The 16,178-nt window shown below is 45.1% G+C and overlaps 1 protein-coding gene across 10 annotated transcripts in view; it reads right to left on the bottom strand.

Moving 5' to 3' along the window:
* Positions 1-16,178, bottom strand: part of MAPK10 (mitogen-activated protein kinase 10) — a 232,692-nt gene that overhangs the window by 44,179 nt on the left and 172,335 nt on the right. For 9 of the 10 annotated variants that reach the window (XM_053404162.1, XM_053404165.1, XM_053404157.1 and 6 more), the window contains 3 exons: positions 11,779-11,917; positions 10,798-10,963; positions 3,385-3,456 (listed from right to left, as the gene is read on the bottom strand). In XM_053404162.1, coding sequence (XP_053260137.1) covers positions 3,385-3,456; positions 10,798-10,963; positions 11,779-11,917 — 377 coding nt within the window. The remainder of the gene's footprint in view (positions 1-3,384; positions 3,457-10,797; positions 10,964-11,778; positions 11,918-16,178) is intronic. The other variant, XM_053404158.1, reaches the window with a different exon arrangement.

Raw genomic sequence — 16,178 nt, 5'->3', positions numbered from 1 at the left:
CTTATTTGCTGCAGTATAACACCTTTTGGGATTCATGAACTTAACAAAGCCAAATTCAAAATAAAAGTTGCAGGATGGTTTTGCATGGCATGTAGGATAGCACCAGACTGCAAACATACATTCCCAGTAGGTTGGGGAAGGAGGGGAAAAAACAGCCTCTCTGCTTTCGAAATGGGAAAGTAGAGCAGGTGATACCCTTCCCAGTTAATCAAGAGCTGAACTGCTGGCCTGAAGGTGACTAACCAGGAAAGAGATCTTGGGGTTGTGCAGATATCTCGAGTATGCAGTGGCAGGAAAAACAGCAAACTCCATACTAGGCGTTATTACAAAAAGAACTGAAAACAAAACAGCCAACATTGTGGTGCCTTTGCAGATATCTGTGACTGTTTGCATTGTCAATAGTGTGGCACCTCTGAACACATTCAAAGTGCAACCACACCTGGAATGCTGTGTACAATCTCAGAAAAGGGTACCACTGAAGTGGGAGCAGTGCAGAAAAGAGCAACAAAAATTATCGAGAGGTTGCAACACATTTCGTATGTGGGAAAGCTGAAGCAATTGGAGCTGTTAAAAAAATCACTAAGTGGAGATGCAATAAAGCAGAGGTAGCCAACACTGTGTTGGTCTGCAGCTTCCATCATCCCCAGACAACACGGTCAGTAGCTGGTATGATAGGAGCTGAGATCAACTGACATCTGGAAGGCACCCCATTGACTTCATGAGCAGGTTTCTAAACAGATGTATGGTGTGGCCAAAGGTATATGGAGAAATGTGTTCCCTCTCATAACATTAGAATCCAGAGATTATCTAGTGAAAATCGACTGGGAGTCAGTTCCCAGCAAGCTAAAGAAGGCACTGCTTCACGGGCATATTCGGTTTCTGGGATTCAGTGCCACAGGATGTGGTGGCGGCTGCTAGCCTTCAAAAGCCATTCAAAAAATTAAAGGAATACCCATCTAGGACCAGGGACACTAATACTGGCTGATGGGCACAAAATGGAAGAGAACTGACCAATGGGAACATCATCCTGACCTACAACCCGCCATCGAACCCACTTATTCCATTTTGTAGCATTTAATCCATCACAGAACTTGAGCCAACGTTGTCATGGTTTGGGGGGCAGGTGGTCAGGCCCCCTCTTCCAGACCACCACTTTGTCATGAGCCCCTCTACTTTCACTCAATATATAAAAGATTAGCCACAACAACGCTGTAAAAGACACTATGCTATGCAGAGCATGGCTACCCATGTTTTGCAGGCTCATGGTGGATAGCTCCTGTTAACGACTCAGGTAACAAGTAACAACACTCCAGGTGTGCAACATTTTGTGATGTTTAAGGACATTTTACTCTCTCTTTTTAAAAAAACGATGCTCCAAAACTCAACTATCCCATTAAAATAGTCCTCACGCTCTTCCTTCCTCAGCAATGCCCACCATTTTGGGGTGTCCCCCCCCCCATTTCTTTCCCTAACTCCAGCCTTTAATCCATTCTTCCCTGCACAACCTCTCCTTTACACACCCCAAAGGACAAAGATTTGCCCTCCACCCACCTCTGCGCATGGGGCCAGAAAGTTACACTTTCGACTGCCTTTGGCCTTTGATATTGCTGAGAATAGGGATGCGGGTGGCGCTGTGGGTTAAAGCACAGAGCCTAGGGCTTGCCGATCAGAAGGTCGGAAAAGGATCTGTGTATGGAGTTCTGCCTCCCATGGAAGTGAATGGGGGCAGAATTTTGCAGAGTGAATATAATAATAATAATAATAATAATAATAATAATAATAATAATAATTTATTTATACCCTGCCCATCTGGCTAAGTTTCTCCAGCCACTCTGGGAGGCTCCGAATCGAGTGTTAAAAACAATACAGCATTAAATATTAAAACTTCCCTAAACAGGGCTGCCTTCAGATGTCTTTTAAAGATAAGATAGCTGCTTATTTCCTTCACATCTGAAGGAAGGGCATTCCACAGGGTGGGCGCCACTACCGAGAAGGCCCTCTGAACTGTATGCACGCATTGGCTGAGCAACTGAGATAGGTCACAACAGAACTCAACTTTAATCATCATGTGTGAAAGTTTTGATTCCCTTCACATAAGTGCTGTTGCAGGTGGCCCTTCATATACCTTATTATGCATGTGCTGGTTTCTGCAGATGTGTGGCTGTAGGCTCGTTCATCTGCTAACCTCTTCAGCTGGTTTCCATACGCAAACTGTGCAAACTATCCTATCTTTCAATAACATCCTATATTCCCAACGTCTGAGAGGAAATGACCACAGCATGTTGGAAAGGCTGACCCTATGTTAATCACCAAGAAGCGCCAAATATTAATCAGTGCTCATGACCTTATGCTTATCACACCAGCTCTCAAAAGATTTCTCAAGCCAATTTACCCTCCTCCTAGCTCGCTGGTGGAAGTCTTTTACAGCAAAGAAGATGTAAATATGTGTGTTTTGTTAATATAAAATGTGCTTTTATTCCTTGCCTACAACAGATGAACTAGAAAGCTTCTTTCTCTTTCTTTCTTTCTTTCTTTCTTTCTTTCTTTCTTTCTTTCTTTCTTAGATTGCAGTTGTTTTCATTTTCTAATATTACTTTCACCACCTTGAGAGATGGCAAAAAGAATATCACAGAAACTCAAAATGAACAGGGCAAGAGAAGGGTGTGGGTGAGGTGAGCAGAGTTTTTTTTGGGGGGGCGGGGGTTGTGTAGACCTCATGCACACACAAAAAAGGAAAGTTCATTCTGGAATTCTGGTTAGGAGTTCCATTTCTAGGAAGCGCCAAAGGACTGCCGGATCTCTTCTAGGCAACAAACGGGTGAGTCAACACATTCAGAACAAGATGTTGTATCGACTCACCTCCGGAGTCTATACAGCATCATGGTGGACCCAGACTAACGATGCATTAGCAAGCAAAAGATTATGATGTCACCACAAACATCAAAAAAATTACAATTTTCAAAACATTCAGCCAAAAGAGGGGAAGGGGGAAAAAAACAACAAAGTTTAAAGGAACAAATGGGCCGTTTTCTTTAAAATGCAATCAATAAGAAAAAGCTTACAAGTCTGTCATCAGTGGCTGGTTCTTCTATAACCCCCCAAAAGGTGTTAACAAATATAAGGGTAAAAGCATAAAGAGCTGTTTGATAGTGTTTGTCATATAGCTGGCAGTTCGGGTTTTTGTTTTGTTTCGTTTTGCTGCTGATTCCCAAGTGACTCCAATCATAATTACACACACCCCTAAGATTCAGCTTTTTTTTCGCTTCTGTCTTTGTATCCTCCTCTCATATATTGCTTGCTTAATAGGAAAAAGTCAAGGATGAGGCTGCGGGGGATGAAAGAGAAATAATTCGATGAAGGTTGCAGCAAATGGCATAAGGATACAATCCCTTCCTGGAAAGAGGATTTTGTGGCGCACCATTTCTCCCATAATGCATCCTACTGACCATATATCCACTAGAACAGCAGAGACAAGGAAATGAAGAGAGAAAGGGAGGGGGGAAGGCAAAGTTAACTAAGACATTTTGGCTCCTACAGGAGGGGGAAAAGAGCAGATTGATCAGAGAAAGCACAGATTTATGCACCTTCCACCGAACAATTTTTTAAAACACACACACACAGACAAAGATGTCATAAACAGAAGAAGCATTAATACCCAGCAAACATTAATTTTATCAGTTTTATTCCACTTTTTCAAAATGTATATATATGCAAAAATCCTGACCTTTTCCTGTTTAAATTGTCCCAAGATAATGATCCCCGGATAATGCTCTTCAGGGCTGCAACCCTATACATATTTACTAGGGAGTAATGTAAGGCCCATGGAACTCAACAGGGCTTACACTTGTGTAGATATGCATAGGATGGCACCCTACAGATTGCGCCATGTATCCCCTGTCACTTTTAATTGCTCCTGTGCAAGCTAGCCCATTTGTGTGGTCACAGGCCAGAGCAGCGCGTTAAATCTAGGCTGCTCTCATTTGACAAGACCAAGTGGGGAAAGTTGCATGAGTTTGCTTCTCGCTTCTGTTGTCACAGGAGAAAATGCCAGGTTCTAGAACAAAGTAGGCAAATCTGGAGAGAAGGGAAAGGATGGCACCTAATTATTCCAAGTTAGATCTAGTTCAGGGATGGGGAACCTGCGTCCCTCCAGGTGTTGCTGGACTACAACTCCTATCATGCCTGACCATTGGCCACACTGCCGGGGACCATCTAGAGAGCCACAACTCCCCGTCCCTGGCCTAAGTAATACCAAATGCATCCAGGAGGCTTTGGTCACAGACGTTAGGGCTGCCATATTGTGAGTGAAAAAGGAAACTGGCTCTGAGGGCAGACGGATGCACTGTCTCCCATCTTCCCTCGCTCGCAAGTTTTCTTTGGGCATGTTCATACATGATTTCTCCCAGAAGCAACATCCACATTGCACATTGCACTTAAAACACACACAAAACGTTTTATTTGAAGCTCTATAGCTGAGCTCCAAGTCTATAATGGGCAAGATTCAATGTGAGCTTCACAGAAGCATATGCAGAAGGGGGAACACAGGCAACAGAGGTGGAAGGAGCAGGAAAACCTGCAGTGGCCACGTTGCCAGATTTACTAGTATGTATGTATGTATGTATGTATGTATGTATGTATGTATTCATTTATACCCTGCCCATCTGGCTGAGCCTCCCCAGCCACTCTGGGCGGCTTCCGATCGAGTGTTAAAAACAGTACAGAATTAAAAATTAAAAACTTCCCTAAACAGGGCTGCCTTCAGATGTCTTTTAAAGATAAGATAGCTGCTTATTTCCTTCACATCTGATGGGAGTGCATTCCACAGAGTGGGCGCCACTTCCGAGAAGGTCCTCTGTCTGGTTCCCTGTAACCTCACTTCTCACAATGAGAGAACCACCAGGCAGTGTACAGGTCTGTACAGCAGCCTTCACCACTGGGGAAGATGGGAGCTGTAGTCCAACAACATCTGGAGGGCACCATGTTGCAGTCTGGCAACTTTAGTAGCACGGGGTCCCAACATGAGGATGGGGCAGCCACACCCCCCCGGTACCAAATAGTCAGAAGCCCAGCAGTTATAGCTGGCGATAACCGGTTGATCTATCCAAGGCCTCATTTACACCATACATTTAAAGTGCAATGATACCACTTTAAATGTCCATGGATTCCCCCAGAGAATTCTGGGAGCTGTAGTTTGTTAAGGGTGCTGAGAGTTTCTAGGAGACTCCCCTCTCCCAGAGCTAAAATTCCTAGAGTTCTCAGTGAAGAGGGATAGATTGTTAAACCAATCTGGGAAGTGTAGCTCTTGGAGGGGAATAAGGGTCCCCTAATGACTCTCTATAGGGACGCAGGTGGAGCTGTGGGTTAAACCACAGAGCCTAGGACTTGCTGATCAGAAGGTCAGCAGTTCGAATCCCCACGATGGGGTGAGCTCCCGTTGCTTGGTCCCTGCTCCTGCCAACCTAGCAGTTCGAAAGCACGTCCAAGTGCAAGTAGATAAATAGGTAGGCAGGAAGGTAAACGGTGTTTCCGTGCGCTGCTCTGGTTCGCCAGAAGCGGCTTAGTCATGCTGGCCACATGACCTGGAAGCTGTACGCCGGCTCCCTTGGCCATTAAAGCGAGATGAGCGCCGCAGCCCCAGAGTCGGTCATGACTGGACCTAATGGTCAGGGGTCCCTTTATCTTTGCCTTAATGACTCTCACTTAACAAACCACTCCTCCCACAATTCTTTGGGGAAAGCCGTGACTCTTAAAAGTGGTATCATAGTGTGTTAAATGTATGGTGTGAACATGGCCCAACAGTGTTCACTTTTTCTGTCCCACCTTCTTTTTCTCTCTCCTTTTAACAGAAACAAAAACGAACACCAGTCGAGTCATTTCTTTTGACAGAGGTGAAATGCTTCATTTTGGGGTGGGGGAAGAGAAGGGGTGGTACTGGGTGCACAGGGCAGCAAAAGCATGCCTGGAATACTGGAGTCGCTCTCACTTTTAAAGGGGGCAGCAACAGGGCAATTTGGGGACTTTGGGAACAGAGTGCATCAAAATGGTGGGAAAATATAGCAACCATAAAAGTCAGGTGCCAAGAGAAAATGAAAGCATGGAACTGGCCTTAAACAGGCCAGATTGCATGGGTGGAGAGAGATTAAATCCAAATGTACCCAAATATCTGCCTCCTGGAATTTGTGCTGAATAGTCAAACAGAGAGGAAAGCTGAAAATTAAGTGCTCTCTCTTTACAGATACTGAACTGCACTATGGACTTCTGCAGATTCAAAAATTAGATGTCACAAAGAGTCGGACACGACTAAACAACAACAAACAGCCAAATCATAATAGGCACTAGTCCACAGTTTCCCAAACTTGAGTCTTCAGTTGTTGTTGGACTACAACTCCCATCAACCCTAGCGAGCAGGACCAGTGGTAGTTGTAATCCAAAAACAGCTGGAGACCCAATTGGAAAACCCTGCGCTAGTCAAAAGCTTTTCCCCTCTCGGCTTGGCTTCTATTGCTAGGTAAATGCATGTAACTGGATTGCTCATTCTATGATAACCAATTCTGCCATTTGCAGATGCTCAGGTAATTAGAATTATTGGGAGAATACCATAACTGCCCTGATTGTGTGATTCCTTGAGGGAACTGCCAAGTCCGTCAGTTCAATGAAAAAAATGGACACGTGGCTCTAACACAAGTTTCCTCAACCTCGCACCTCCAGATGTTTTTGGCCTACAACTCCCATGATCTCTAGCTAGCAGGACCAGTGGTCAGGGATGCTGGGAACTGTAGTCTCAAAACATCTGGAGGACCGAGGTTGAGGAAGCCTGATCTAACTCCACCCATCAAAGGCTACTCATGCAGAGCACCTTGAGCTCACCTGAGGACAAAGAGAGCTCTGGATCAAAGGCAACATCTAAACTCAGCTTAGCTTTTCTGGAAGTTGCTATAGCAATCTTGATTAAGAAGGTTTCAAAAGCATTTACCCCTTAATTATTACTACAGCAAGGAAACCTTCACTTTAAGCTGATAACTAGTACTAGAATCACCTTCAGCTCTGGCTTTTAAACTGAAAAACACAAGGTGTGCTGGAAATGCAGCCCAATCGTTACCAAATTTAAATAACAAAGAAATCAGGCTGAAATAGCTATCTAATTGCCAGCTTGCAGATTGCAGTCAAATGTTAGTTAAAGCGCTGCAGTATGCTAATTAGATTCCACAAATTAAAAACGGAACAATCTGGAAGTTCCCTGTTACATTTAACATCAAAAGGGAACCTTTGTTTTCAGATTACTTGGGAAAGATTACTTGGGCAGCAGAAACAGAGGAATGGATTTATCTCCATGGTGTTACTTGCTCATCCTGCTGCAAAATTGGCCGCCTAATATTTATGAAGCACGGATTTAATACTGTACTACCGATAGGGCTTTTTTTTAAAGCACACAAATAAATGATGGTTGATGTGACAAGATTATTGAGCACAACAAAATAACATTACCCCCCCCCCCACCTAGAAGGTCAGTTTGATCAGAATTATTCCTTTGCTATGGGGCTGTTGGGTTATTGTTTTTATTTCTATTATGTATTTTGTGGTTTTATATCTTGATTTTATTCTGTGAATCACCCTGAGACTTCTGGGAATAGGGCAGTATATAAATTCAATAAACAAAATAAAATAAAAAGAGCACCCCACATCTAGATTACTGCACTATAATAGTGCTGTACCCTCCCTTGGAAACTTGAGATTGTGTTTTCAGGTTTTGTTGAACCCTTTTTAATACTGAATTTCAATTTGTTGTCACCCACCCTGGGACCTGCAGCTGAAGGGTAAATAATATCATTATGATAATCAGGGCTTCTTCTTTTTCAGCTGGAACTTACGGCACCTCTCAGCTGGGCCCCAGAAGAAGTAGGGGGAAGAGACCTGACCAGCCTCAGCAAAGCCCCTCTACATCTCTGGCTCACGAGGAGACCCTCCCCAGAGCCTAAAGGGGATAGCCATTAGGGCAGCGGTTCTCAACCTGTGGGTCCCCAGATGTTGTTGGACTACAACTCCCATCATCCCTGAGCTCTGGCCTTGCTAGCTAGGGGTGATGGGAGTTGTAGTTCAGCAACATCTGGGGACACACAGGTTGAGAAAGGCTGCTCTAGGGCTCTGGAGAGGTGCACGTGAGCTGGAGGTGCAGCGGGAGCTTGCTGAGGCTCTTAGGCCTTCCAGCTGCACCTCAGCTGCTCCAGCTCTCATGGAGCCTGGCAGGATCTGTTGCGGGGCTGCTGCCACCACTGCCACCTTCACACGGGCAGCCCACCTCTTCCTCCCCGGGGGAAAAGTAAGCACTGACTCTCTAAGGCAGGTGCAGACAACTCTGGCTCATATAATCACCGAGCTTGTCAGTGACGCTCATTGCCTTTTGATGAAAACTGTTTCCCCTTGTTATTTGGTGGAGAGTCTGTAGCAGCCAGGTGAAAATGAAAAAATAGCAGCAACCAACAGAGGTGTTAATTTTGTGCCATCCCAAGTTCTTAAAGGCTTCTCCTATGAGCTAGACCCTGGATTCCCGATAGATAAGGTTTATGGGATTGTTCCAGAACGTAAATATTTTCATAAGTTTTTATCCAAAGTAATAATGCCAAGGCCATCCATCCCTTGGATAAGCTGAGTTACATTGGAAGCAGCCTTGCATTCCTGCCTAGAGGTGAGTTGTGATGTTAAAAATAGGTGTGTTTCCAAAGCTTCTTAAAGCCCCAGATATGGGATACTTGGCCAAGTGTGGCCCTCAGCTCCGAAAGGTGGCATAAAGCATTTTAAAGAAACAAAATGTTTGTCCACTGCCTTCGTGTGGTTGAGGTATCAGCCCCTACCCTCAAGCTTACTTCGAAAATAAATTTCCCAAAACTACTTTGGATTAGTGCTGATGTGCACAGGCAAGGAGAAATTGATCGTACTGGCTTAAATCTTAACGAAGATGCCTTTGAAACTCAAAAGTCTGCTGTTGCAGGTTGGGGACCTTCCAGTGCAGTAGAAAAAGTGGTGCAAAGAGAAATGGAGGAAAAAATGGGGGTGCCTTGCCCTCAATCCAGAGACTCCATTGGACCCCACTAGATCCATGAATGGAAATGGGATCCTCATAACAGAGGGTCCTGGTTGCGTGCAGGACCCAAGAGCTCACCTGATAGGGTTAAATTGGGGGGGGGGACTAGAAGTCCTGGCCATTCCCCTGGGATCACACCAGGCGATTTTAGCCAATAGCCAGTGGGTGGCGTGATCCCAGGGGCTTTAAAAACAGTGTGATGCAAGGAGGGGCACTTGCTTCACACTGTTGAACACCCGCCCACCCTCCCTAGTTTAGTTGGAGTCGCTTGGCCTTGCTTTGGTTTCGGTCCCCTGTTTTGGAACAGGGGCTGGGTAGGAATTTTTCCATTTGGCAGATTGGCTTTAGCCATTTGGTTTTCGCCTACCCATTAGCAAATCGTCACAACTTGTAAGGTGGCGCTTAGGCACTGGCTCAGTTGGATTGTGGGGAGGGGAGGTGCGGCCATCACCTGCCCCTCCAGGAACTGGGTATTCCATTAAAGGAATCTGGGGGCCTCGTCCGAAGTCCGCTTGAGGGGCTAGGGCCATGCCAGGACCACAGGAAAACCAGGGTGAACTGGTTGGTCCTCATCGACCCAGTTCCCTCGTTTGGTTTACCCCATTTGACGATCGTCCTGAGAGGTGGAGCCAGTTATAGTGGGGAGTCAATGCCTAAGCCAATACTGCTCACGTGATTGTATTTCAATAAAGTTGTGGCCAAAATTGTTGCCCAAAAATTTAAACTAATATAAGTGTCCATGTGTATTTATTTTGGGGGTGGGTCTTGGGGCCTTGAGACGCAAGGAGCCCTGCCATTGGCAGTGGACAAATTGGGATCCAAGCCATTGCCTACTATTTGCTATAGAACCCTGCCTAGAGCTAGATTCTTGTCTCCTTGCCTTGTTGAGTTTGTGATACCAATGTTTTCTCCTTTGCAACCAGAATAACTGTATCACTTAGAGAACCTCCCTATTTGCAGTGCCGTGGGCAGCAAATAAAATGATGCGAATACATGCAATCTAATACTCCTAGGCTGGAGATAATTTGATTTAAGTTTTTGTTGTTGTTGTTGCAATCATAATTTTGTTACCGTTTCTCTGTGTTTTGATTTTATAATACGATTTCTCAGCCACAGGGCTGGAGTTGTTCACCCGTTTTTATTAGTTTTATGGCAACCCATGGTTTTATGCACCAAAATTGAGCTGAAACGAATATAGGTCTGAGTTCCTTTGTTTTGAAAGGATGTGTGTTCCTAGGGAAATAATTTATTAAAATGGACCGTATTTGGAATTGAGGAAAGCTGGAAATATTTGGGTCACACCCATCACCCGCCCAAAGAGCATTTTAATATTTTAATTCCCAGCGTGGTGATGAAAAGGTCTGTTTAAATTCCCTCCTTATAAACATGCCTCCAATGATACAGACTGGATGCAATGAGATACTGCGCCGATCCAATTTGGGTGTTTCTTAACTTCAGTAATATCTGCATCATCCTCTATGTTGCTTTAGTGCCTATAATAATCAGGCGGACAACCCTAGGATTGTCAGTGTTTGAACTAGCCATTGTAGTAGGTAATCGTGTTGTTCGTTTCATGCTGGTGAAAAGTTTCACCAGGTGATATCTGAGCAATAAGGTTTTGTTAAAGGTATTTCAGCAGCCCAGGTCATTCCTTCCCATTCAGCTGGCACTCCCAGCTTTGCTCCATCCCATACGCTCACATCACATGTATATCCTACCATTCTCCTTGTAGCCCATTCCCAAGATGACCTCCGGTGCTCTGTAATAACGTGTGACCACATAAGGAGTCATCATGAAGCTAGTGCCTGCGGTCCTGGCCAGTCCAAAATCCAGGATCTTCAATGTGCAGTCAGATTTTACCACAATATTACTTGGTTTTAAATCCTGAAAGAGATGAGGGAGCGGGGGGGGGGGTGAGGACAACGATGAGTTCTACCTACAAGACTCAGTAGGTGCTTTATATCACAAATGCCACAATGCCGCGGCTGTCCCTGTTCTGTGGAACAGTATTTCCGTGAAGATAAAACAGGCACTCACTATCTGCACTTTACAGAAACAACCGAGGACATTTTTTTGTTCCAAAAGCCTGGATGAATTGGTCTCTGACATGGCTGCTGCGTACTCGGTATTGTTTTCAGGTGTTTTTATTGCGTTCTGTGCATTGCCTTAAGACACACGCAGAAGGCAATTTGTTAAATAATTAGATCTGCTTTGGCAGTGCTGCAGGGCTGAGAGAGATGAATGATCCAAGAGGGGGCAAAGGGGTACAGTATGTGATGATGATGATGATGATGATGATGATGATGATGGTCTAATAATAATAATAATAATAATAATAATAATAATAATAATAATAATTTATTTATACCCCGCCCAACTGGCTGGGTTTCCCCAGCCACTCTGGGTGGCTTCCAACAAAATATTAAAATACAATAGTCCTTCAGAGATCAAAAGCTTCCCTAAACAGGGCTGCCTTCAGATGCCTTCAGAGGCTGGTCACCCAAAGAGACATGGGAGGTGGTGTTTGCTATAAGATCAGCACTGCTCCCAAGGTCCCTAGGTATGGATATAATAGTATAACAGAAGCTAAAACTGAGCATGCTCCAAATAACAGAGATTTTTCTTTCTTTCCCGTAGAAGGACATTTGTCCTTTTTTTGTGTGGTGGTGGTGAGGGGTTGAGATGGACGCCTGGCTTACCCTGTGAATGATTCCTGCAGAGTGAAGGTGCTTGATGCCGCAGAGCATTTGGTAGAGCAGGTAAGACATTCGCTCGTGGTCCAGCTCCATCTGAATCACCTGGCACAAGTTGGCATCCATCAGCTCCATTACTAAATACCTAAAGAGGAGAACAGAGCCACATAATAATCAGCACTCATCATGGATCAGATACAGCAGGCATAGGCAAACTCGGCCCTCCAGGTGTTTTGGAACTACAACGCCCATCATCCCTAGCTACATCATCCCTGTACATTGGGGAGGGCTGTGTGGAGAGAGTCTCTTCCTTTAAATTCCTAGGAGTTTATCTCAGTGAAGACCTTACTTGGAAAATCAATACAACCCAGGTGGTTAAGAAAGCCCAACAGAGACTCCATCTCCTCAGAGTATTGCGAAAGAAGAATGTCAATCAACATTTGATCTCCTTCTACTGGTCCACAATAGAAAGTGTCCTTTCATACTGCATCACGGTGTGGTATGCTGGTTTGACATCAACTGATAGGAAGTCCTACAGAGGGTGGTGAATACAGCACAAGATATTATGGGCTATCCCGTGAATCCGCTGGATGAAATAGTGGAAGAATGTTGCCTCAGGAGACTGAGGAAAATTATCAGGGATGATTCACACCCTGGCCGGCACTTCCTTGATCTCCTGCCCTCAGGCAGAAGATACAGAAGCATGATTAGTCGCACCAACAGGGTAAAGAACAGCTTCTATCCATGGGCTGTAAGGCTGCTAAATGAAAAGATAACAACAGGGCAACTGACTTTCGGGTTTGGTGTGTGTGAGTCAGTAAACGGGGGGAATTAAGACTAAGAGAGCTGAGTGGGGGGTGCTCGTGTAATCTCACTGTATACAAGTTGTACAAGTGACAATAAAGTATTTCAATTTCAGTAACAGGACCAGTGGTCAGGGATGATGGGAACTGTAGTCTCAAAACATCTAGAGGCCTGAGTTTGCCCATGCCTGGGATACACCAATGCTCTTGTATCTGATGTGTCCGTCAGAATTCATTTTTCTGGACCACCACCACCACCACCCCAAAAAAATCGTAGTATTGTGATGCAGCTGAGAGTAGGGAGTGGGTGAGATGTCACTGAATGACATATTTGATGTAAGCATCCTTTTTCTCTCTCACAAGCATCATTTCATTCTTCAGTAACTAGTGTGGTAAGGGGCATGCATTCTGCATGTAGACTGCAGCCTTGCACACTCTTGTCAGCACGCCTCTCTTTCTCCTGCCCCTCCTGAAGACCTCTTTGTGTGATGGCTGTGCCCTGCCTTCATATTTGGGGCAGCAAAGCTTCTGAAGACCAGCTTCTGGAAACCGCAGGAGGGAACCTTGAGCTAAGGTCCTGCTTCTGGTTCACCACTGTATGAACAGGAAGCTGGACTATATGTGCCATTGGCTCCTCTTCTGTTCTAAGGAGGTCGCCACGTAGTGTGTCAGACCAGAATTCAGTATAATAATAATAATAATAATAATAATAATAATAATAATACTGGTATATTATTATTTATACCCTGCCCATCTGGCTGGGCTTCCCCAGCCACTCTGGGCAGCTTCCAACAAAATATTAAAATATAGTAATGCATCAAACATTAAAAGCTTCCCTAAACAGGGCTGCCTTCAGATGTCTTCTAAAAGTCTGGTAGTTGTTGTTCTCTTTGACATCTGGTAGGAGGGAGTTCCACAGAGTGGGTGCCACTACTGAGAAGGCCCTCTGCCTGGTTCCCTGTAACTTGGCTTCTCGAAGTGAGGGAACCAGAAAGCCCTCAGCGCTGGACCTCAGTGTCCGGGTAGAATGATGGGGATGGAGATGCTCCTTCAGGTATACTGGACCGAAGCCATTTAGAGCTTTAAAGATCAGCACCAACACCTTGAATTGTGCTCAGAAACGTACTGGGAGCCAATGTAGGTCTTTCAAGACCGGTGTTGTGTGGTCTTGGTGGTCGTTCCCAGTCACCAGTCTAGCTGCCGCATTCTGGATTAGTTGTAGCTTCCGAGTCACCTTCAAAGGTAGCCCCGCATAGAGAGCATTGCAGTAGTCCAAGCGGGAGATAACTAGAGCATTCACCACTCCGGCGAGACAGTCTGTGGGCAGGTAGTGTCTCAGCCTGTGTACCAGATGGAACTGGTAAACAGCTGCCCTGGACACAGAATTGACCTGCGCCTCCATGGACAGCTGCGAGTCCAAAATGACTCCCAGGCTGCGCACCTGGTCCTTCAGGGGCACAGGTACCCCATTCAGGACCAGGGTGTCCTCCACACAGTCTTCTCTGACCTGCTGCCTGCAATCCTTTTGATTGCAGATGCCAGAGATTGCAAGGTGTGTGTTCTGCCACTGAGCTTTGTCTACATCCGAAACAAAGGATTTTCCTGGACCACCCTAGCTCCAGCTTAGCCGCTCCTCTTTCACTATGTCTTTTATTTGCTTATCCTCAGCTCCATATTAGGAGTGTCTGACCCATCCTCCATCTTGCCTGCCTGTTGCAAATTGCCAGCCTTGCAGAGAGGGACTGCATATTGCACTGATTGCACTGCAGACAGCCAAAAAACCTTCAATAAATAATTGCAGAGGGGGAGTTGATCGATAATTATTATGCAGATACAACAAAACGAAATAAAAACAGTGCTGGCTTGTTATGCCAACACTGGAAATCCTGGAATGGGATTGGCTAGGGAATTCTAAATTCTAAACTTTGCTGGACCTTTCATTTACATCCCAGTAATAGCTGCTACTAGATATGGGGAAAACCTCTGAAATGTGCCTCACATTAGCTTGGAAATTACTCAAAATGCTAACCCAACCCATCAAATATCCCACTGTAATTTTTCGTAGCCAATTTGAAAGACTTTGAGGAATTACTCACCGATTTCTGCTGTTCTCCCTCATCCCCCAAATCCATCCCCTGCCATGCCCCAAACAACTCCTCTTTCCTCACAGGGAACTGGATGGTGGAAAGAAGAGTACCGTAGAAGGAGCATAGCGAGAGTTTTCTTCTCCATCCCTGCCCTCCATTGCCTCACCACACTGAGTAACAGTGTGCCAAGGCACAAGGGATTGTGGGAGATTTAGTTTTCCCAGGGGCTTCTGCAATTGCCAAGGGCATCGCAGAAGAGTTTTAAAAACACTGACATATCACAGTGTGAAGAGAACAGTTGGTTCCCCTGCCAAGATTTTGCCCTTGCGTTATAGGACACAAACTGTGTATAGTGTACAGTGAAGGAAATTGTTAAAGGGGAGGGGGCAGAATGAGGAGAGTTTGGCCAACTAGAAACACTTCTGATTACCTTAAATATTATTCAGGTCAGGTTCTCCTTACATGCCAAGCCACGGTGGACAATGCTCAGTGGAAATACTAGCAATTCTCTGCTTTGCCCCCAGGCAAATAATTTTTACAGAGTCATAGGTTATCGGAAAATAAATATGGAAGAGGGAGGAAATGTTTCGCCTCCTTCCTTTAAAAAAACCCACAAAAATAACACAAGGAGATGATTTCAGAGTGTTTTACGCACCTTTCAGAAGCCTGCACACCTCAGGGAGTTCTGAGGTAACAGGCGCTGCCTGAGAAAGCTATCAACACAAAGGAATCAAAAGGAGCTGCTTAGAGCCGTTCTGATTTCTTTGCATGTCTGAACATGTTCAGACCCTCCACACGACCACAACCCCACATCCTGCATTTTCTCAAGCACCTCTGTTACGATGCTCTGCGTATACTTTCCATTTCTGCACTTCTAAATCAAGGTGAGAAGTGCTTTCTGACATACCTAAAAGCAGTAGGCAGATAGTTGTGAGTTTTCCGATCTTGACTTTTTCTGATTCTTTTTTTTAAAAATCATTTGCACCTTTTTTCCAGAACACATTATTTCATTTTATTTTTTCCATAATATAAAACCAGCACACATAATTGCTGGTCATTCGCTTCTTCTTTTCTCCCCTGCTCCTCTTGTAGGTACAAAATACAGGAATGACACAAAGAAATGGGGGAAAGGTTGGTTCCATCAGGTCACTGCCTTATGGAGTGTTGGACATGAGGCAATTTCTGAGGAGAAAGAGCACTTTCCGTTCAGCTGTTCCTGAGTTTTAGTTGCGCCCCCAAAGCACCCAAGCCGCAAAGTTCCCAGGAGAACAATAAATCACACTGACAGGGAATATTTGGTTTATGGGTTCAGATAGGCCACAACTTTATTGGTTACAGATGTGAGCGGTTTGGCTTAGGCACTGGGGTGAAGCCAGGCTATATCTTGACTCCTGGCAGGGAGTCCCATGGAAGGGTAAACCACTGACGGGGGTGCCCTACAACTTACGTCAGATAGTGGCACCCCGAGGGGTCCCAGTAAGGGCTGTGACATGGCATTCACACCCCGGATGCCTCT

This window comes from Podarcis raffonei, chromosome 9 (genome assembly GCF_027172205.1).
Source record: "Podarcis raffonei isolate rPodRaf1 chromosome 9, rPodRaf1.pri, whole genome shotgun sequence".
In the NCBI taxonomy this organism is placed as follows: Eukaryota; Metazoa; Chordata; class Lepidosauria; order Squamata; family Lacertidae; genus Podarcis; species Podarcis raffonei.
Note: the sequence above shows the minus strand (reverse complement) of the source record. Positions and strands in the feature narration are given on the sequence as shown.